At 32.5% G+C, this 20,909-nt stretch overlaps 2 protein-coding genes across 3 annotated transcripts in view; one reads left to right on the top strand and one right to left on the bottom strand.

The window, feature by feature from the left end:
* Window positions 1-415: 415 nt before the first annotated feature.
* Window positions 416-4,763, bottom strand: LOC140663495 (luciferin 4-monooxygenase). 2 transcript variants are annotated; one of them, XM_072887713.1, is made up of 5 exons: window positions 4,397-4,763; window positions 3,354-4,150; window positions 2,628-2,794; window positions 1,896-2,303; window positions 416-1,680 (listed from the first exon to the last, which is right to left on the bottom strand). In XM_072887713.1, the coding sequence occupies exons 1-5, from the start codon at window positions 4,511-4,513 to the stop codon at window positions 1,559-1,561; spliced, it is 1,611 nt and encodes a 536-aa protein (XP_072743814.1). In that variant the 5' UTR covers window positions 4,514-4,763; the 3' UTR covers window positions 416-1,558. The 2 variants fall into 2 exon arrangements, with proteins under 2 accessions (XP_072743814.1, XP_072743813.1); XM_072887712.1 differs by having other exon boundaries at window positions 2,619-2,794; window positions 4,397-4,761.
* A 4,605-nt stretch (window positions 4,764-9,368) lies between these two features.
* The window catches only part of LOC140663780 (homeobox protein Nkx-2.4), a 42,673-nt gene continuing 31,132 nt past the window's right edge, over window positions 9,369-20,909 (top strand). The window contains exons 1-2 of the mRNA XM_072888241.1: window positions 9,369-11,726; window positions 20,475-20,773. Of these exons, the coding sequence (XP_072744342.1) occupies window positions 10,958-11,726; window positions 20,475-20,773 (1,068 nt within the window). The 5' untranslated portion in view covers window positions 9,369-10,957. The remainder of the gene's footprint in view (window positions 11,727-20,474; window positions 20,774-20,909) is intronic.

The following is a 20,909-nucleotide window of genomic DNA, read 5'->3' as shown; positions in this document are numbered from 1 at the left end:
TTTTCCCTTTCTGTATATATCATATACATAATAGAGAGTGCATAATTTTGTACTTATATATAAAGTAGTTTTTTCTACAGAGTAATAATATACATACATGGTAATAATATACAGTGCCTCGATTAAGATAATATGAGTTCAATACACAATACAATACTGTTCCCTGATTATAAGATCGAGTTTATCCCGGTTATAATATTGCAATTTTCTTGCAATTATTCAGAAAAGACAATGAGTATTGAGAATATACATTTTCGACTGTTAACAGATATTATCTCTTAATTACATAAGACTGTTTTAATTAAAAAAGAAAAATGTAAAATCATATATATAAAATGATTTATCATCGCCGTTTAAATCTTTTTTTTTTTTCTAATTTTATATTCTTAAATAAATGAGTAAAGACAAAGCTGAATAAGATCACTTAAATTTTTTATTTATTGTTTCACACATTGCCATTGATTAAAATTAATTCAGTATATAAATATTTTTCTATTTTGAATCACATTACTATTATGTCTATACTTTGCCACTATTTTTTTATTAAAACCATTCTTTTACTCATCTAATTCGTATTTGTTGCACATTATTGTTGTAAAAGTTCTTAAAATATAAACTGTTGAATGTTTTAATTACAGAGTTATGTATATAGTAGCAAGCTTATTGAAATTTCTTTTCAGTCCTTGAAAAAAATACTAGGCAAATATTTGTGTTATATTTAATTTACTAGAGCCCTAATATTTTTGTAAATCATTTTAAGTAGAGCTGCGCAATGTATATACCTATAATATAACAAAAATTATAACTAGTTTTCCAATATATTGTATAAGACTTATATTATAAGTTAATTTGTATACAATAATTCATACTATTGTATCAGAACACACACATTATTTACTGCACAGAAATTTCTATTTAATTGTAATAAAATTATGTAAAATAAAAATAATTTTTTATTTTTCAGTAGAAATAAAATATTCGATAATAATGTAAAAGATAAAAAATAATAGAATGTTTTTATAAAATCTGCATATTTTGCAAAAGTTCACACACATGAGGCTTACATATAGAATTTATATATTAAAGAATAAATAATATTATAAAAGAATTGGCTTTTCAAGAGCACGTATAGGAAAAAGTAAATTTTTTAGTTAATTTTATGGGCATTTTATTTCGTGCCATATAAAATAAATTTGTAAAAGAGATGATATATAATACATATATATAATTATCTCTAAAATTTTCAAGTCGTTTTAATTAATCCGTTGTTTATAATTAAATACTAGCGACTTTAATCTCTAACTTATAACTCTAAAATTTTGTCATGTTTTTTCACTAAAAAATCACTTGCATTGTATGATTTAAGTATGCTTGGTAATATTAATAAAAGTATAGATAAGGTAAGATAATAAAAGTAAATTATTATCATATATTTACACCATGTTACCATTAATTTATTCATTATAAGAAAGAAGTAATATATATATTATCTCCATAAAAATAATCAAAATTATAATAAATATGCAAATCGACATTTAACAATAGCACAATCGACATTTTATAATTTTGATTTTAATGTACGGCGCAATACTCGACGTAATATTTTACCAGTTGGAGTTTTTGGAATGCTATCTACAAATTTTATCCCGCCCCTAAGTCGCTTAGGATTTGATACACGTTCTGAAAAGATAAAAAGAAATGTTTAAATACATAAGTGTGTATAAAATTCAGGCGTGCGAAATTTCCAGTATATTGTGGTATTAATAAGAAATTCTTCATGAATTGATAAAAGTTCAACACAAATATTTCTTCTAAAATTAATAAATATATTATTACTAGATATGAAGATAGATTATAAAGATGTAGTAAATAAAGATATCCTGATAGATTCTTACCATTTACATATTGAATTATATCTTCCTCGCGTATATTGGCACCCTCTTGTTTAACAACAAGTGCTATTGGTAGTTCTCCAGCTTCTTCATTTGGAATGCCAATTACGGCCGCGTCTTTTATGCCAGAATAAGTCAATAAAATCGCTTCGAGCTCAGCTGGTGGGACTTGATAGCCTTTATACTTGATAAGTTCCTTTATACGATCAACAATATAAAAATATCCTTCTTCGTCATAGTATCCCACATCTCCTGTATGCAACCAACCATCTTTATCAATTGTTGCTCTAGTAGATTTTTCGTCATTATAATAGCCTTTCATTATTAAGTCTCCCTTGAAACATAATTCTCCTTCGCAATTCGGGCCTAAAGTTTTATCCGTTTCAAATTCTCCAAGTGGTATTATCTTTGCTGAGAAAATATCATAAATAAGCATCACTAATTTCATACTGATGAAAAACATATGTTCTTTTAATATTTATCAATTATAGATATCAAGTGAAAAAAAACATATATTTTAAAAAAGTGAATATTATGTGATAAAATTCCAATTCATAATACAATAGTGAAATGTAAATAATCATGATTAAATAGTGAGTAAAAATGAAATGTGTTCAACTTTAAAGAACTGCAATACTCAGAAACAATGTATTCGAAAATGTATAAATAATTAATAAATATTACATTTAAACATTGTATATTTTTATAACTGAGGAACATTGTTACCTGATATACCTGGAAATAATACCCCAACACTACCATATTTTATTGCTGTATCATCTGGAGCCCGTAACACACTTAAAGTAGTTTCTGTTAAACCATAGCCTTGTTTAATCTCAGATACATTTAATCGCTTGGCCACAGCTTTCTGAGTTTCCTTTGACAATGGAGCAGCTCCACTCCTAATTAAATATGTATTTTAGTAACTGTATAATTTACAAAAAATTTTGAATGAAATAATCAAGTACCAGACATAGGATATATGTAAAATATATGTGTGTATACATATACAACTATTTCAATAAAATTCCAAATTTTTGTATAAAATTTCAAAAGATAACTGCCACGAGCAAAAATAAATAAAATTTGAGCTTTTGCATATAAAATTTGTATTACTTTTACAAAAAATCTCTAAAAAGCATTAAACTATGAAGGCAAAATATTTACTCATGGAAACACAAAAAATTGGATTATTGACCATCTCACAACTATTAAAAAAATATCTATATAATTGTTTATTTAAATTTTTAGAATTTTCTCCCAAACTTGTTTGTGGAAAAATAGAATCAATAGTTAAAAAATTTGAAAAGGAGAAAGCACTTTTTCATTTGCATAGTATTCTTCATAAATTGATTATATTGCATTCTTCATCTTTTATCTTACATATTTTTTTTATTTTTTATAATTTCTTTTATTGCATTCTTCAATGACAGTTTGTTTCTAAAATTTTAACATACATACCATATTCTTTTAACAGAAGATAAGTCATATTTATCCACAAGTGGATGTTTAGCCAGGAATACCATAATTGGTGGTACTACCATTAAATTTTCAATTTTATATTTTTCTATCGATCGTAGAAATAATTCTTCTTCAAAGCGTGAAAATACTACAGCACTGTTTCCACCTATCAGTCCAAGCGTCAATAAAGCGAACGAATATGCATGGAAAAATGGGAGTATTGCCAACGACATAGTATTTTCAAGAGACGGGCTGTTAATGTACATACGTACGATTGTAGTAATATTTTTGTCTGTCCACATAACACCTTTTGGTAATCCTGTAGTTCCACTCGAACATAAAATTGCTGTTACATGATTATTTGTATCAACAGGAACAGCTTGGAACTCATCTATATAGTCATCGGAAATACTTGATATCCCTTTATACATGCTTATCCATGGTACATTAGTATTACCATAATCATTTAGCAATAACACTCTTGGCGACCAATGCAACTCTTTAAATATACTTGTTATATTATTAAGTGCTACCGCAGAAGTAAAAATATACTTTGGCTTCGTAATGGTAAGAGCATGTTTTAACTCTCCTTTGGAATATAATGGGTTTAATGGACAGACAATGGCACCCAGATAAAATATGGCACACACTGGAATACAGAATTCCAGATTGTTTTCACTACATACAGCTACAGTATCATTCACTTTCAACCCTCCTTTCTGAAGATAGATTGCCAATTTTCGACTAGCATCTAAAATATGTTTAAATGTTTGTTCCTTGCCTGTGTACCCATCTATCTGTGAAACATGTTTACCATTAATGTAGTGAGAAAAATTATATGCAACAAAATTATTAGATCTATAACATGATTCATAAATATAAGTTATTTTATATATATGTATATATATATATATATATATATATATATATATATATATATATAATAAATATAAAATAAACAAATATTTAAAAAAATATGAATTATATTATAAATATATAATAAAATATAAATATAAAATGAATGCAAAAAATATATAACTTACCTGTGCCACACGAGTATCATGTATCGGCAGTTGTGTTAATAATAATTGTCCCACCGAAAAATCAAAATCTGTCATTAATTCTCCTTTCCCACGCAGAATATATGCTTGTTTTGACATGTTGAATATGAAGAACTTCTTTTCTTACGTTTTCTTGAGGTTAAAACCGTTCTCGAGAATATTCAAGAAAATGCAGAATCACGTATTTCGCACAAGCTGTTTATTGATGCATTGTAATAAATGGTCATGATAAGAATCTTTTGCATATTCATTGTTTGTATGCACTTTATCTTATGTCAGATAAAACTTTATTACATTAGAGAAAAAAAATGCATTTCTATCATAATAAATAACATATAAGCGCTTTAAAAAAAACTATTACGCCGTTTAAAACTCAGATGGCAGCACGTGCATTATTTTGATGCTCCAAGCATAGACTGCCATTATACTAGATCACTAACACTCGCTGAATTCTGTATGATGAAATTTGATGCAAGAGCAGCCATTTTTATGTGGGCAAAAAGTTATACGTGGTGTCGCAGAATTCAATATGCTGTATCTTTTGATAAGACGTAAATGTACATTATTAAGATAAAATACAGTGAAAAATATCAAATGTGCATGTAGTACATATATAAAAATTAGAAATTACATACATATCTAAAATATTCAAATAATTATTACATAAATGTTTCGTATATCTTAAAAATATTTATATTATCAAAATACTTCATAAATGTATTTTTATAAAGTTTTTGAACAGATCATAATAATTTATCATAAATCTCAACAATTATTTGCGAAATATTTACATTAAAAATTGCTACAAATATTATTTATTTTTTACTTAAAATTTTTAAATCTATATTTTAATAATATATCGATAATAGAAGGCTTATATTTTTTTTTTTTCTCTTAATGTATATAAAAATGTATAAAATATTTATAATATTCCAAAACATAAATAATAAAAATATGAATAATTTTCATAAAAATCTGTTGTCCAGATATGCTTTGTACAAAACACGACGATTTATAGTGATGCGCTGATTATTCGTCAACTTTTCATTTCTAAAAATTTTTCTCCAGCTTTTTCAGGATTCCTAATCTTACCGATGTGTGTTATTCTATTACAATAAAAATAGACAAAACATCACGTATCTAACATACATGCGAAAAGTAAAATATTACGAGTATATAAATAAGAGTTAGCAGTATACACATGTACATCTTTTTATGTATTATATACTATGTTTAATTTATTTCTCTATATCTGTGTAAGCCATAGACAGTGTTTTCCATTATCTAAATAAAATTATCTAGATTTTTATCTAGATGTCTTTATTGTTTATTTGATCTTTTATCTATATAATTAAAGTATATGACATCTTTATCTGTTCTCAGATTAAAAAAAGTAGTATCTTTTATAAAATATTTAAGATAATGTAATCAGTACCATTTTTCTCATTCTGCGTTCGATCATATCATATCTACAAAATATAACACATTTATAACATTATATATATATATATATATATATATATATATATCATATATCTATAAAATATAACACAACATTACCTTCATCCGCGCCAGGGGAGCATCTTTTCAGTTGCGGGCAACAGATATTTGTATCTCGAAGAAATCGTTTATCCGATATGTTCGAAAAACTATTGTTTTTAAAAAATAAAAATTTGTAATTTAACTCTAAACCTTTAATGTATTAAACTGGAGTATATGCTTATATTTTTTATAGTTTTCTGAAGTGTATTATTTTTATATAAATTGTAATTTTAAATATTATCTTAAAAGTATCTAAATAAAACACTCAGCTAATTTATCTTTTATCTAGATATATTTAAGTTAAGATTATCTTTATCTTATCTCAAATACAGACGCATATATTTTATCTACATCTAGATTATTTTAAATTATCTAAGAGCAACACTGGCCATAGCCAAGGCTTTTTGCAAAGCTTGGCAATATAATACTTACACACAGAAAAATCAATGATCATATATGTAATATATGCGGGTTTCAAAGTATGTTATTACATGTTCGCACACATTAGATGTGCAATTGCTTGAATCTTTCACAACATAAAAATGACGTTTGACACAAAAAAAATATAAAAATAGTTTAAATAAAATAAAAAATACACAAAAAAATCTGCCATTATATAAACGTCTGGAAGAAGATGATTATTCTAATCTCAAATAATCTTAAAATTAAAAAATTCTTATTCTTGTATTTATTGATTTAAAAAAACTTTCCTTTATCTTGTTTCCTTATTAATTTTTATTTTAATTAAGTTAATAATCTTAAAAGAGAGCGCGCATTACTGTAAATAAATGATAAAATATGTTAAAATATAATAATATAATTAGAAAATAAAATATCTTATAGGAAAGAGGAGGAAAGAAGTAATATAATCAAACTGATTCTTTTATTCTTTTATTTGTCTATATATTTATGAAAAGTAAGCATGGATAGAAAACTTACGATATTAAAAACTTAATGAAACTTATAGTTGTTAAAAAGTAATAATTTTTTAAATAAAAAAAGTATTAATAAAATAATCCATATTACTAGTATAAATCTATAAAACAAATGGCAGTCTTTTAATCACAAGACGCTTTTTGTTTTAATGGTAATAATAAAAAAATTAAGCCGTAGTTAAAAAATAGATATTAAATATATTTTATTATAATAAAATCTTTATTTTATATTATTATATATTTATCAAAACGTTTATTAATATAAAATACAGACATGAAAAAATTCTGTGTAATGAGATTTTTACTTAAAAAAAAATATGTAATCGATATACAATACGCACAATGTCTAATTTGACAGTTTATATATAGAGTATAAACGTATATTTGATTACTTCATATTTTCATATTTAGAGGTAATCACAAATTTATTCTTTTGTGCTGAACTTTATATAAATAAGTTAAAAATAATTACACAAGACTGAAAACTTTTATTTTATCGAGTATTTTATATACAAAAAAAGTTATTAATGCCTTCCCACACATAAATTTATGGGCATATCGGAATACATAAACATTTACTATATATGTATATACAAAATATAAAGATGTATTAATATGTTCATAAATTCATATAAGAAGGCAAGTTGTGTCCCCGACTATACAATTGTATTTTTTTTTTAATTGAAACTTATATACCTTTTTTCTCTCTTTCTCTCCTTTCTTTTTCAAAAAATGTTCAATTAAAAAAAATTCTCTCTTTCTGTAATTTTTTATATGTCAAGATTACAGATTTATACATTTCTAAATATAAGAATCTTAATTTTAATTTAAAGATTAGAAATAGATATACAATTAATTAAATAAATGTTTTTATTTTTTACTGATGTGTTATTGTATATTACATTGTCATTCCCCTAAAAATTAAAAAAAAAGAATTAATTCAACTACATTTTTTAATTATCGCAGCGTAATATTTTATGCTTTCGATATGTTATTATAATATTGTATATTGTTGCAGCTGGAATTTTATATTTGAATAACGTATATTTGAATAAACGTCTCCACAAAAGTTCATTTTAATGTACAATTTTGCCGCCATGTGGCAAAATATTTCTGTCTCATGCGGATTTGCTACGAGAGAGAGAGAGAGAGAAATGTTAAAAAACACACAAAACATATAAACTTATAAATGGATTTAAGACACAATATATAAAAATAAATTTCTCTATAATTATATATGTAATTTATGAAAAAAATGAATATTTAACGATTAAAATAACCGTTAAAACTGATAATTTTAGTATTGAACCTCTGAAATTAAAATTATTTTATCTTCGAAAGATCTATATTTATATATATTTTTACGACTGAAACAATTCGAGAAAAAGAGAGATACACTTGCTAGCGTAGAACTAAAAAATTTAAATACCATGTGTCAAAAAAGTGGTATTTTTGTATTTTTTAAAAATGCAAATAGTACTAAAGGCTTTCTGTGTGTACATGATATTTGAAATGCTGTTCAAATATATATATATATATATATTTCTCTTTCCCTCATATGTGATGCACATCTGCTGTATTTAGAAATCAAACTAATGATTTACATCAAATTGGATACACTGGCGTACAGAAATTAACACAAAAGCATACATATAGAGATATTTTGAGCAATTATCACAAATTATCACGCTGTTGGCAAAATATTTGTCGAACATTTCATTTAAGATTAAGACGCTTAATAATTAAGACGCTAATAATAGCATGCTTTTGCAGTTAAATAAATTTGTGTACAACAGCCTTTAATAAACCCACAAAGAACATGCACCAGCGGCATCGATATATCATTATCGGATACACAGGAGAGAACCTTGGCGAGATATCACCCACGTGAATAGATCAACAACACTGAACGTCCAATTCTCACGCTTGTCGATAGTAATAGCCACAAGAGAGAGCAGAGAGCTGACAGAAAACTCTCCTCGCGCGTACCTCTCTCGTTCGAAAAGCTTGCGAGAATCTTAGCAAGAGCTTGACGCTTGCAAACTCCGTGGGACTTGCGTCGTGAGACTCGGATTTGTACGCTTAGTGATACGGATGATGCGTGACAGCCGTGACGCAGAGATTCGAAAAGTACCGTCGGCCGCTGAGCCTCGACGAGGATTTCGGCGCCGGTGCCGGCGAGGACGCATTTTTCCGTCATTAGTTTTTCCCCGCCCTATCGTCCTCAGCTCCGCCCGATGGGTGGTACCTCGTAGCCGCTGTAACCTCGGGGGATGCAGCTGCGCGATCGCTCCAATAGGTAGATACGCGTCGACGCATTCCATGCCGGCACCAACGACGTCACGGCTGACGCGGTGGGCTTGTTTCGTCACGGATCACAGTGGCAATCGACGGGATCCAATGAGCGAGGCGACGGCGCGTACGTGCCATACGATTGGCCATGTTCGCCCAATGGCCGTACGGTAGGTCTCCCGGCATCCACTTCCCCCGAATAGCGGCCTCTCCGCGCCTCTCCACGGCGTATGGAAACCCTTCTCTCACACGCAAAAGGGGACATCTCATCACGACTCTTGGTAGCAGGCACTTCTCCGTAGTGGGCACTCCACTCATCGTGTCGTCGTACGGGTTCTCCGCGAGAGGCTGCGGGGCCTGTGTGCCCGGGCGGGCGAGCGAGCGAGTGAGCGAACCGAGCGAGCGCGAGCGGGCGAGCGCTGGTCGAGTGGGTCTAAGCGGCCGTGAGGACCTCTCCAGGAGTACCTGACAGAAGTCCTCTCCATTCATTCATCCATCCATCCAGCCAAGCCAGCCAAGCCAAGCAAGGCAGCCACCCAGCCAGCCAGCCAGCCAGCCAGCCTGCCAGCCAGCCAGCCAGCCAGCCAGCCATCCATCCATCCATCCATCCATAGAGCAGGCTCTTCTCTTACGGAGAGAGAGTGTATCCTCGACGAAGGTGGAGGCGAAGCGTAGAGTGGTACATCTACCATCGTCTCTCTATCGGCGGAATCCAAGGACTCAAAGACCCCCGTGTGATTTCAGTCGGCCGCCGGCCGGCTTTGGCCGGCCACTATCCTCGACCACGTGTGTGTAAGGTCGCCGTGTAAGGTCGACAGCTCTTTCGATCGTGTTCGCGCGTGCCACCAGGATTTTCGAAAGACAACACGCTCTCTCGTCCCCAACGGTATCGAGAGACTTAACGATCTGTCTCGGGAGTTATCCGAGTCGGCCGCCGGCCGACTGCGCCATCGATTTTTCCACTCGGTGACGTTCGCGGTTCTTACGCCATGCGGTTCATGCGGTTGATACGATTCTTTGTCCTCGACGTCAACCTTGCGGTTTGCGAGAGCCGTTTCTAGGAAAAGAGAACGCTGAAAGAGAAAAAAGACGATCAATAATAACGTGAATAAAGATGATCATATACATCAATTAATGTGAAAAAAAACGCGCAGTGACAGAAGATGAACATGTCAAGTTCGACATAGCCAGCGCGCGCACTAAGAGGAAACATCCGTGATATCTCGCGGATCGAATATACTTTCAGTGAAATCATCTTTGTGCTTGTGTACAAATTTTTGCTTTCGTAAACTATGTACGCGTGTAAACGCGATCAGGATCACAGAGAGAGGGAGAACGGGACCAGGATTGCTGGATCGGTTTCGGAGGATAAAAAGTTTGGGTGTTGGTGATTTAAAAACAAAAAAAACAAAAAAAAAACAGGATCTTATTGTGCGCGTCCGCGTGAGATCTGTCGCTCGATAAGTTGAGCGACTGTTGTGTCATCGTGCGATTAACTAAATCGATCTCGGATCTTGAGTGATCTAGATCGTTCGCGTAAACGAACTATTTAAAAAAGAGTTCCACGAAGGTTTAAACATTCACGCGAGAGAATCCGAGAATCAATCGATCGATCGCTCGGCGAAGAACCGAGAAAACTACGTTGGCCGGCGATCGCGAGTGAGAGAAGGAACCAGTAGCGTCGTAATGTCGCGCCGTGGTTACGTCTAGCGCCGGCCTCATCATTCCGCGAAGCGCGAGCTTCAAGTACTTCGACGGCGTCGGGCTTGCCGAGATGAGCGGCGGCAGCGGCGGCGGTGGCGGTGGCGGCGGCGGCAATCAAGGCGGTAACGGTAATGCTACGACCTATCATCAGCACCAGCAGCAGCAGCAGCAGCAGCAGCAACAACAACAACAGCAACAGCAGCAGCAACAACAGCAGCAGTCGCAACTCGAACAGGCTGGTCTGCTGTCGGACCTCAATGGCATCGACCTGGCGATGAGCCTGTCGCCCAAACAGCACTCGTCCCACGTGCAGGCAGCCGGTGGTGCTCACACGACGCCGTTCAGCGTCACCGATATCCTGTCGCCGATCGAGGAGTCTTACCGGAAGCTCGAGTTGGCCGCCGCCGCCGCCGCCGTCGGTGTCGGCGTCGTCACCCATTCCCAGGCCTCGCCCTACGGGAACGCTTGTGGTGCCCGGGTGGGCGGCAACACCGGTAGCTCGAGCGCGAGCAGCGGCAGCCCGCCGTTGCACGGCGGCTCGACGCCCGGCGGCAGCACCCCCGGACCGGTCTCCTCCGTTGCCAACGGGGTCGTCCCCGGTGGCGGCGGCGGTAGTGCCGGCGGCGGTATGAGCGCCATGGGCAATCCTTACGCGACTATGCAGCTCACGTCGCAATACCAGTACTGCGCCGCGGAATTGTCGCCGTACCATCACGCCGGACCCGGCGTCGGGGCCACGGCCACGGCCGCGGACCCCATGCGGTCCCACGCCGTCTCGTCGCATCATCATCCCTGGTACGCTCCGGCGCCACCGGCTACCAACGACCCGCGCTTCGCCAGTGAGTACATTTTTCTCTAACAATTTAGATAAGAATTAGCTGGGATTTATAGAAAAAACATTTTTCGAGATCATTTCGACTTTTAAAGAAAATCTTGGCCCAAAAATCGGCCTTATTGGCCCTCCTCCTTTAGACTAGCTATAGCTATATGTAATCATGTTCTTCTCATCAAGAATGACGGCTCTTATAAAACATATTTCTAAAACATTTCATTAAAAAGTTAATGTCAAGGTAAGATGGAAAGAATCCGTGCGCCATGACTCTAAATTGTAATTTCAAAGCAGTGCTATTATGTTAAATTATTACTTCAATTTACTTGATTGTTGACATTTTTTAAAATAAATATTAGTATGTATTAAGTATGTTAACATTGAAATTTATTTTTTTATTAATATTAACTTGACGTTAACTTTTTAACGAAGCATTTTAAGAACATGTTTTTTGTTTATTGATGAGAATATATGACTACATATAGTCAGCCCAACCTTTATGAAATACCATGTATAAAAAACATTTTTCTCTCTTTTTCGAGAGATTTAAAAGGATTTCTATAAAATATGTTGGAAAGATTTTTAAAAGGATTTTTATAAATATGTCGCAAAGTGTTCGAAAAAAATAGCTTGAATTTCTACAGACATACACAATACATATATACATATATATTATGTAAAATTCATAAATAACAAATTAAGTACCTTTATTTCTATTTGAAAGAAAGAGTGAATTGAAATTAAAATTTTATATTCAATATAAGTATAGTTGTCATTAAAGAGACATATTAAAAATAATTTTTCTGCAAATATATTTTTACATAAATTAGCCATAATATCTTGTATGTAAAAATTGTCAAAACATATTGATGATATCCCTTTTATTTTTATATTTTAATATTTTACTTATACATAATAGAAATTTCTTAATTAGACAAAGAATAAAAAAGAAGAGGGAATTAAATAATATTTAGATTCTATTTTCAAAATTGATATACTCTCTCTCGTTTCTTGTTTTCAATAGATAAGCACGTATAATTTTACATATCGCCGATTTTTACAAAATATGAATAACTATCATATACTTGACAGTTGTTGCAAATTTCATGTTTATGAAAATTTCAGAGATTATATGTTCAATTTTCTCTCGAGAATTTTCTCGACTTTTTGCATAAGCATTAAACACACGACTCGACGTTTTGTTACTCTTTCTTTGAGTTTGCGTAATAAAACATTCATGGTATGGATGTAAAACAGGGATATATTAATATGTTTTGACAACTTTTACATACAACATATTATATCTAATTTATATAGAAATATATTTGGAGACAAATTATTTATAAAATGTTTCTTTAGTATAACTATATATTAAATATAAAATTTTTATTATCTAAACTAATCGAGAAGAGTACAAGATTCCATCTTTTTGGATAATCAAATATGTTATTTCAAATATAAAGTTTTAAACTATGTTCAAAATACAAATTAAAGAGAGTAGATATTTCTTTTCTGTAACGAAACAAAAGTGATGATAATAATTTAACTGTCTTCTTCACATCTATTATTTTATTAAAATCAAATCTGATGTAAGTTTATACATCACAATTTTTTTAGAATTCGCTTAATAATTCCAAAAATTTAGATCAATTTTGTGTATAAACTGTAGATAATTTATACTTTTAAAGGGATATTAAAAAGGGATATAAGTAAAAAAATAGTACCAATGCATTAAGATTAAGCAAATTAGAAATTAATTTGATATAGCACAATAAACCGCGAAACAATGCGAGATATTTAAAAAAAAATTAATCACGTTTTATTTAATGGTTTTTGGGTAAACGAATAAGATCTAAAAATATTTTTAAAAATTACTTTAGAGAATAAACGCAGTTTTAATTATTTTTCTCTCTGAGAACGATATATCTCTAAGTGATTATATTATATAATTACTGTGAATGAGAGATATATTTTCTTCTCTTATTAAATATACTTTATAAATTTGTTATTAAATATACTTGTGCAATACATACGTTGACTTCTGTAAAGGAGTAATTTATTTATTTTATCTTTTACTTATACAATGCTCTTTAGCTTCGAACCGTCTGTTAAATTTTCATGAAAAGCTTTTGCAGTTAAAAATTCAATGTCGATGTGACTCTGTTATCTTCGTCTATTCGCTTAAATGGCTTTACGATTTTTAATGGAGGGAATATTTTATCAGGTACATTTACACACACATACACGCACATTTACATGCTCATCGGACGAGCACAAAAAGCCTTCGCGTACCTTGTCTACATATTGATTAATTCAGTGGCTGCTTCGACGGATTACGGACAGTTAGTCTGTCCGCTAAACGTTACCGAGTTATCGAATGCAAACAGTCATTCTGTCAGCCTGTTAAATGAGTTTCGAGGAGTCTGTATTTATCGGAGAGGCACACGGCGTAGTTTCATAGAATAGCGTGTTGTATCTTCAAAGACGCACGTTCTATCTGACGATCGTTAGCTTGAAAACCAACAACCAACGATCTATACCTGTTATTTAATCGTCGATGGAAAAATTGACGAGTGAAATCTTTAGGAATCACGCGCGCGAGTCAAATCGGATATGCTTGTATTCAACGAATTAATCTTATATCTTGCACTCGATGTAGAAATGCCGGAAGCGACGCTTCTTCCGAAGAGAAAGAGAAAGAGAGAAAGTGTGAAAATTGCGTATTGTATATACATATATATATACATTGTACTCTCGGATAAAAACCTATCTCACACAACCGGCTATTCCTTCCGCCTCTTAAGAGTCACGTCCGTCACGCTTTTATCGGCGCTTGTAAGCGACAGGATCATGGATATCTTAGCTCCATTTAGGGATCGATGAGAGTATCGGTTTCGCGTTACAAAGCTGACGAAAAAGCGCCGTCGTTAATTGGTAAGGAGAGATGCATCTTCTCAGTTCACGACCATGTCTAAGTGCTGTACGGAAGGAGACTACATTTTATTTTTATCCCTTGAAAACCTTGATATACATGTGCGTGTAAATTTCTTATGTATGAATAAACGTGTTATAACGTTGGGGAATAGAATTATTTGTTCAATTGCAAAGATAGTAATATAATATAGTTTTTGAAGAAAATATATGTAATTATTTCAATCATATATTTTTTTGTTTATTTTGTATATTTTAGAGATAGTTGCTTTCTTTTTTTTTTTTTAGAAATAAGTAGATATTATTTACGTACAGCATTAGATATTTAAAATTTTTTTATTTTAAGAGCGATGACAAATTTAATTCTGTTGAAAATGCATCTCAAAGAGATGATTAAATCTAAAAAAAAAAGAAAAATCAGTTTGATTTCAATCGTTTGATATTTGTCGAGTTCATTTATCGAGTTTGTCATTTACCATTTTCAACCTATTGTTTCTCTAAACAGAAAAGCGTAATTGGATGTATAAAAAATATTTGATTTTAAAATTTGATGCAAATAAAAATATTATAGCTTTTTAGCAAAAATAAAAATAAAATTACATAATCAATTTTTAAAAATTACATTGTAAGATTTCCAGTATATTGTACCAATTTAAAATATTATACATTTTTCAGAAAAACAGAATAACGTGATTCTCTAATAATATGTATAAACGTGAATGCCACTCTTCTATCTCTGTTGCTAATCTCTCTCGTACATTGTATCTTTGAAAAATGGAGCCGTACACGTGTCAATATTTTCTTCGATAAGGTTTCCGATAGGTATTTTGATAGAGAAGAGATATTTTAAATCGATTCTCGTGTCCTATACAAGTATCCATTCAAGTTCAATTACCCGTAAAGTAAAGAGAAACAGAGATGGAGCAGTCCAATTTGCAGTCACAAAACGATACTCTTTAAGTGGGACAGTTTGATGAAAGGATCGGCTCTCGCGTGAGAGCGTCTTCGCTCGGGAAAAATGTGTGGAAGTCTCGACACGCGGGGGAACATCCATTTGGATGTCCAGAACTTCGCCGCGCGCCGTAGTTTCGCGTTTCAGTGTCCACACAGAAAGGAAGGCGCATACCATACCGTCGGCCAACAATGCGTCGCATCTTTCGTATACGTCTTGTGTCAACAGGCGTCCCGAGTCCCGAGTTCGTCCCGAGTGGATTTTCGTCCGTCGCACGCGCCACTCGTGGACAGAGGCGATCTCGCGTTTCGCCCATACATGCATACATATACGTATACATACCTATATATATCGATCTAGAATTCGAGAAAGCGCTGGACGCGCGGAGGATTTTAGTTAAACAAACATAAGCGGGACCGGTCCTCTCTCTCTTTCTCTCGAGTTTAAAGGCCCGGGAGACGCGGACACGTCGTGCGAATTCGATTTCGCGGGACTTATCTCTCGTCCCCCTACCTCCCTTGCAAGATAAACACGGATCGCGGGAAAAACCCTCCTTTCGCTTTCCCCGCTAAACGCGTTTCGCTCAATTCATCGGTTTTTAAAGTTCAACGTTCGACGGTGTAATTATAAAATGAAAAAGTCAATACGATTGGAAACGATAAGTGTAATATGGAAATTTATTGGGAAATAATTTGATGATATATTAAATTACCGAATTTTAATATTCAAAAATACTTCTCTAAATATCCTATAAATGAATAAAAATCTCCTAGTTTTTTTTTTATTTTAATCATGTGTCTGTGAGATTTATTAATAAACTTATTAGTTTTCATATTATTCGTGTATGAAAGTTATATGATTGATTCATGATATATAAGTATATATATCATGAATCAATCACGAAGAAAATTTTACAGTAAACATTACATGAAGAATATATTCTCTTTTACATTTATTATAAATTAAGTTTGTAAATATATAACAAGAAACATTAGAATATTTATTATTATAAAAACTGTAAATATAACGATTATTGATTGTCTTGTACATAAAAATATTTGAATAATTATAATTATATATTATTTAATATCTAATAATATAATAGTATGTGTTCCACGATACAAATTACATGTATTGTAATTTTTATTAATATTTTCTCCAGTCTTCTTAAGAGATTTAACGTTTTATTGTTACTGGCTGTTTAATGTCTTTCGATGATACATTGTACCGATCAAACGTACTGTTACGCGTTCGTGATTTGCATTTCAATAGCGTTCTATTAAAAGCTTCTGATCTCATGTACGCGTCACGTTATTTAGTACGCATCATTAAATTTTTTTCTTTTACGTTTTTTCTATAAACCGCATTTCACGCGCACACTTTATCTAACATCTGCGTTCAACAATAATATGATTCCTTTATTATCGAGCTTATTTATCATGATCAGCAATTCACAACTATAGGAACGGATTCTGTATTACATATACACTAGAAGTAACATTGTGAAAAGAAATATATAATTACATAAAGGTAAAAAAAAAAAAGATTATAGGAATAATATATTATTTGAATTATATTTGAATGATTTGATTCTCATCTTCGAGTTTTAATCTTTGTTAAGTTTAATCTCTGTTGGGTCTAATTAAACTATTTTCTAAATAGATGGTGAAATTTCATTTGTATAATGTGACGTAGTAGTGACGTGAAATTGCGTGAGTAGAATTCTGTTGCGAATTTCATCGCAAATTATATTACGTAACATACTTATTGTTAAGCGATTTTACACAAGATGCAACACGAGTGGAGTTAAACTTGATTTATTAATGTCGGAGTTATCTAATAGTTGTAAAATTAACACATGGGATTAATTATGCGCAATTAAATGAGATAGCTCTCTTATATCCCGTCGGATTGGACACGTTTCACGCTGTGGGCGGTACATGAATTCCGGTCCGTGATTCGGAGCGAGAAATCTTTTTGGCTTTTGTCACCTAATTGGAAGCTGAAGAGCCGAGGCGCGGCGGTTTTTCCCCCGCCTCTCACCTCACAGTTGCCATGCCACATAATTACGTTTCGAAACGATGCGGCTGTTCGGCGTTGAGGGTAGAGCGCGACGCCGGTGGTCAGGTAGACGTTGGAGAGAAACGTCAATTTATTTAACGAGTTGCCTGCACGCGCGTTGTTCGCCCATCTCTCACACATCGGAAGATCCCCGTCTTGTATGGTGTATTGGCAGAAGTTACGAATCGAAACATCCCGTCCATCCCGTATCCATTGTTCTCCGTGATCGCTGACAAGCGGATCCCTAAAAAGGATCCTGTGCATCACGCGTGAACATGATAATTTACGTCGTCGGTGTGATTTACGAGAAATTTCTCTCGCGGCACTAATCATTAACGCCAAGTAGTAATTGCATCTCGACATTATACGTCAGGAAAATACTCGCGCACGCTTCTGAAATTATATGTAAAATAATAAAATAATTTATGAATAAATAAGGAAAGACCCTTTAGGAGAAAGGACCTTTAAAAAGGGTTTCCTGTCTTAATATGACATTTTGTCCGCTCAAATTTGTTGGAAAATTTCAGATAGGATAATCAAGCTCTTTTCCTCGAAAACAGATAAATTTGAAAATTTTCAAGGATTTTTTGGCATCTGCAAAAATCTTATGGAATTTTACTGAAACTCATTTAAAAAAAAAATTCTCTTTTTGATAATTTTATTCTTACATTGTAAGCAATCCATAAGCCAAATAAATTGTGAATTATATGTTTAAAATATATTATATATAAATGTATATCTTTATCTCCTGTTTATATATTTGTATACATATAATATTGTTTCAATATATCGAATTATTTAAAATAATTATAAATATATATCAATTTTATTATATGTTCAATATTTTAACAAAATATTGCATATGCAATACATATTCTTTATTGTAATTTTTAGATAAAAAAGTAAAAATGTTATGTGAAAAATGTTTATCTTACGAAAGAGCTATTCAGTATATTTGCAAATCTAGTACTTGAAATTTAAATGGCTCTTTATTTTTTCTTCGTATTAGTGAAAAAATTAAAAAACAATAAAAAATTTATTTTATAAAGTTGTATCATAAAAGAATCTTTAAAATATTTTTTTCAACTGAAATTTTGAACAAAAATACCTAAAGAAGATCAGGGAATTTTCAACAATAAGTTTTTTTTCCAAGATTTGAGTTAGACATCTTAATAATTGACGTGATAAGCAAGCCAGTTTTGATTAATTCAAATGCAGGACTAGATGCCCCGTGACTGGGCGTTGAAAGAGACGAGGTGGTCATCGAGTGCTCGAATCGGCTATCGAATATAGGCTATCGTGTACAACTCTCGCTCCGGATATCCGAGTAATGAGAGGGGAGGTATCCCGACAAAAAAAAAGATTCCATCGTTTTTTTTTTGCGAACAATAATATAGTATTGCTTTCGTTTATACGCTCTTCGGAGCTCCACGATTTCTCCCGGACGGGCGCGCCAGCCAAAAGCGGAGGTAAACAAATTTGACGGTGTTTGTTCCTGCGTTCAAGTGGTATTTCTTTCTCGCCCTCGGCTCAACTGACGGCTCAGAGAATACGGTTCGTTCTCGTGGGCATAATAATTCCGGACTTTATCCCGGGACCTCCCGTGTACCGTGGTGACGTAGCACTTCGCAGCGCCTAAATCGTTCCCTTTGTCCGCGCGAGGTTCATCTTTGACAGCTCCTCGCCAACTGACAAGGGATAGACGACCGCTCTGGCTCGCGCGGAGCCATTGGATAATATAGCTTTCGGTAGCTCGAAGAGAATCGCTCAACTTAGGTGTATACTTGCGACAAAAATGTGAATGAGTTATAATCCAGATGCTATAATCGATGTTACGCGATAAAGTCGTCACGTAATAATTTTGAAATTTTCTTTACGAATTTTTATTTATATATATTATTTATATATATTATATATATTATTATATATACTAGTATAATTTTCATGTACATCGACAATTAACAAGGATATTATTTTTATATTATTGCGTGTATCATGATCAATTAGAATAAAAATCAAGGAAGTAATGGAAGTTTACTTGTAACAGAAAATAACTTTGTTACATTTTTAATGAGTAACGAATTCAACAGTTACTTTTTGAACTGTGATGATAATTTCTATGTAAACAAACGCACATAAAAATTTAACGATTTCTATTTTAAACAAAATTATGTAATTCTTTAATAAACTTTTGCATTTCAAAAAATGAATTTGATTTGTAAATTAGATTATTACATTAGGATTTTAAAATTATATAAAAGTAAGAAATAATGAAAAAAAAGAAAATACGTTTTTTATTTTATAGAATTTGAAGATTTTAAAAAGATTTTTGTAATGTTTTTGAAATAAATTTTTTGTGGTAAAAATATTAAATTTTGAAATTCTATTAAATTATTATACATTTTATATCGATACCATTACATCAGCATTGAAATTATATCAATATGTCATTATTTTAATATAAATCAAATGTTTAACAACATAAATTTACGTGTACATTTTATATATAACTTGGCCTTGTAATTAATTTGATTTAATTCTCTGTCCTATACAAGTGCTATAAATGCTATAAATACTATAAATATATTATTATATCAATGATACTAAATTTAAATCTATTTACAAAAGGGACAGAATAAAATAAAGCTACAACATCGGAATGATTGGTGTATCAGGAACCTCATAAAGATTTTTGATGTACTTTTAAAAATTTTTCGCCACGAAAGCGCGCGCGTGATTTAATATATATATATAAGAAAGAAAAAAAGAATAAATAGTGTGCATCATTTTCGATTTCTTCAATATGTTTTGCAGTCTCGCGACTAATGGGCGCCGCGGCGGCGGGCGCCGGGACCAATATGGCTGGTTGCTCAGTGGGCCAGTCGATGGGTGAAATGAAGTCGTCGGGGATGGGGGTGGGTGTCGGCGTCGGGGTCGGCGTCGGTATGGGCGTCGGCGCGATGCAGTTTCCCCTCGCCCAGAGACGAAAGAGACGCGTTCTCTTCACCCAGGCCCAGGTCTACGAGCTCGAAAGGCGATTCAAGCAGCAAAAGTACCTCAGCGCACCCGAACGGGAGCATCTGGCGTCTTTAATTCATTTAACACCTACGCAGGTACGTGTAATTAATATAATAATATATACATATATATTTTTTTGTAATTATATACCCAGTAATTCTTGCATAATAGTTGAAAATAAAAAATTTTTCGCCAACTGGTTATTTTTCGGGAAATTCTAAAGACTTTATT

The sequence above is a fragment of the Anoplolepis gracilipes genome, chromosome 3 (assembly GCF_047496725.1).
Source record: "Anoplolepis gracilipes chromosome 3, ASM4749672v1, whole genome shotgun sequence".
Taxonomy (NCBI): domain Eukaryota; kingdom Metazoa; phylum Arthropoda; class Insecta; order Hymenoptera; family Formicidae; genus Anoplolepis; species Anoplolepis gracilipes.
This window is presented reverse-complemented; position numbering and strand designations above follow the sequence as displayed.

Excerpts from the sequence above, each read along its gene's own strand:
- LOC140663495 (XM_072887712.1), bottom strand. The coding sequence starts at position 4,513 with ATGTCAAAACAAGCATATATTCTGCGTGGGAAAGGAGAATTAATGACA. Across the intron at positions 4,151-4,396 it reads ATGATACTCGTGTGGCACAG|ATAGATGGGTACACAGGCAA; the intron begins GTAAGTTATATA and ends CATGTTTCACAG. Across the intron at positions 2,795-3,353 it reads TCTTCTGTTAAAAGAATATG|GAGTGGAGCTGCTCCATTGT; the intron begins GTATGTATGTTA and ends ATATTTAATTAG.